This window comes from Monoraphidium neglectum (assembly GCF_000611645.1).
Source record: "Monoraphidium neglectum strain SAG 48.87 unplaced genomic scaffold scaffold03529, whole genome shotgun sequence".
NCBI lineage: Eukaryota > Viridiplantae > Chlorophyta > Chlorophyceae > Sphaeropleales > Selenastraceae > Monoraphidium > Monoraphidium neglectum.
In genome coordinates this window covers 1-2801 of record NW_014010100.1, presented here as the reverse complement: position 1 = coordinate 2801, position 2801 = coordinate 1, and the positions used below count along the sequence as shown (strand labels likewise).

The 2801-nt window shown below is 69.5% G+C and overlaps 1 protein-coding gene across 1 annotated transcript; it reads right to left on the bottom strand.

The window, feature by feature from the left end:
- Positions 1-164: 164 nt before the first annotated feature.
- MNEG_12940 (hypothetical protein) lies at positions 165-2634 on the bottom strand (the record flags this gene model as incomplete). Its single annotated transcript, XM_014038588.1, has 4 exons — positions 165-482; positions 1084-1548; positions 1731-1938; positions 2324-2634. The coding sequence occupies 4 exons, from the start codon at positions 2632-2634 to the stop codon at positions 165-167; spliced, it is 1302 nt and encodes a 433-aa protein (XP_013894042.1).
- Between the last annotated feature and the right edge of the window lie 167 nt (positions 2635-2801).

The following is a 2801-nucleotide window of genomic DNA, read 5'->3' as shown; positions in this document are numbered from 1 at the left end:
CATCAGCCCAGCTGCTCCACTTGCTGTCCACTTGACTGCATTCTAAACGGCTGGATCAAATGTCAAACCTCCAGATACATAGGTCTCATTACAGCACATGCCGCCGCTGCACCACAAAGCTGGCAGGCGAGGGGCAGCGCACCTGGCGTATGTCAGCCGGGCTCTCACGCAACTGCCTCACCACTGCTGGCACCCTCACCGTCCTCGCTCGCGCCGCCGCCGCCCTCCTCCTTGCTTGAGCCACCGCCGCCCGCCTCCCCGCCCCCCTCCCCGTCCAGGTGTCGCCGCAGGAACGATGCCGCCAGGTCCAGCATGGCGCTGGCCTGCGCGACCGCCTTGACGTCCTTCCTGCCCTCCTTGGTGGTGGAGGCGGGGTCGTAGGCCGTGAACACGGGGGCCCAGCTGAAGAGGCCCGGGAGGCAGTGGCCGAAGCGCTTGAAGGTGCAGCGCTGGTAAACCTCCTTCCTGGACGACAGGTACACCTGCACGGCGGGGGGAAAGGGGATTGTGAGTGGGTGGGGTACGAGGGGGCCACGAGGCGGGGCGGGGCGGCAGGGGTAGGGAAGGGCCGGTGCAGTGGGGACGACAGGGGGCGCGGACGACGCTTGGCGCATCCCACACGAAGGGCCTCAGCAGCGTCGAAGGAGATCTCCTGCGGGCGCACCCTGGCACGGGCGACAGGTGCAAAGGCCCGCGCTGCTGGCACAGGAACGCATCACCGCCCAGGTTCTGCCGGGCCGAAGAGCCGCCAAGCTGTGACTGGCTGCTGCTGCTGATGTCATCCCCAGCCCCGACTCCAGCTGTGGCCTGCTTTTACTATTGGTGACCCTCTCCCCGTCCCGTTGCAACCTCGGCCTGCCAGACTCTCCCAGAAGCCCCTCCCTGTACGCATGCACGCGTGCGCGCATACACATATGCACACACGCGCGCGCACACACACACACACACATTGACACACACACACACACACTTGCACGAACACACACGAACACACACGCACACACAAGCACACACGCGCACACACGCGCACACACACACACACACACGCACGCACGCGCGCGCGCACACACACACCCCACCCACCTGGAGCTTGTCCATGTTGTCATACTTGGACGGCAGTATCACCAGGGGAACAGCCAGCACCTCCGCCAGCTTCTCGTCCTGGTCATGAAGCTGCGGGGCAACCGCCGCCACCGCCGCCGGCGCGGGCACGCCCTCCGGCAGCCCGCCGTCGGTGCCGGCCCACACCGCGAGCAGCGCGCCCCAGCCCACCCCCGCGACCGCAAACCGCGGCGCCCCCGCCCCCGCGCCCTCGCCGCCGCCGCCGGGCCGCTCTTGCTGCGATTCCTCGAGCGCCGCAGCCACCACCGCCCCGACGGTCTCCTTGTGGGCCGCCCAGTTGCCGGGCCCGATGCGCAGCCAGTCTGCGAAGCGGTTCTTCCAGACGCTCTCTGGCGGGTAGCGCTCGCGCTGCCAGGCGTCCTCTTGGGTCAGCAGCTGCGGCATGATCACCCACAGGCCGCCAGCGGAAGCCAGGCGGTCGGCGGCCTGGCAGGCGGGCGGGCGCAGGCCGTGAGAGCGTGTGGAGGGGGGGGTGTGTTGACTGGTTGGAAGGAAGGCAGGCGAGCGCTTGAAGGCCTTTTTTCACGGGCTCGTCCACGTTGGCAGGCGCTGGGCTGCATCCGCCGGGCACACGTGCGTGCGTGCGACGCCGCGCCGCGCAGCCGCACCTGCATCAGCGCGGGCGTGTCCTTCTCCACCACAAACAGGTCCTGCAGCAGCACCACGGGCGGCCCCGCCGCCGCCGAGCCGGCCTCGTAGCAGCGGCGGCCGCCGAGCTCCCGCCAGGCGCCCTGCGGGCTGCCGTGAGGCTGCAGCAGCGCAGAGGGCTCGATCTTTTCCGGCGGCTTGACAGGTGGCGGCACAAAGTCTGGGCCCCTGGAGACAGGGGGGGATTTTTGGGGAGGGAGGCCGCCGATGGGTTGGGGGTGGGATACCTGCTGCCCGCACGCGTTAGAAATGGGGGGGGCACGACTGGGGCGGCCAGCCACGCGTGCACTCCCTCGGCGGCAGCGCGTTCGGACTGCGCCCGCGGTAGCTGGCAGCCGCCTGCCTGGCGCCCGTTCTCGCCCTCCCTTCACGCACTTCTCTCCCACCCATGCGCAATCCGCTCCCGACGTCCAGCTCTGAGATCAACATCCAAACCCCCAGAACATCCTCCAGAACACACACACACACACATACACACACACACAACCCACACACACGCACGCAACACCACACACACTCCCCCTCAATGTCCCGCCCAAACACCCGCTCTCACCTGTACAGCCATATGCTGGTCCCCTGCACGTCAATCAGGACCCCCCCACTCAGCTCCTCCAGCTCCCGCAGCACCAGGTTCAGCCGCGGCAGCACGCTCTTGCGCGCGCTCTTGTCGTCGTGCACCCGCAGCTTCACCACCTCGCGGCCCCGCCAAGCCGTCTGTATTGCCTCGGCCAGCTCCTTTGTGGCGCCGCGCCGGCCGACCTTCGCGATCCAGTCGTCCCGCAGGCTTTCCGCCTTGAGGCGCTCCCACTCGCCCGGCGCCAGCGCCTCCGCGCGCGCGAAGCTGCGCTTGACGCCGGCCGCCATCGCGGCGCGCTCCTCCTGGGTCGGCTGGATGCCGCCCGTGAGCCGCGGGTCGCGCGCCGCGAGCTGCTCCCGGCGCGACGCCTTGTGCGCGGCCGCACGCGACACGCCCGCCTGGTGCGCCTCGCGCTGCTCGGGCGTGCGCGCGCCGCCGCCGCCGCCGTCAAGCC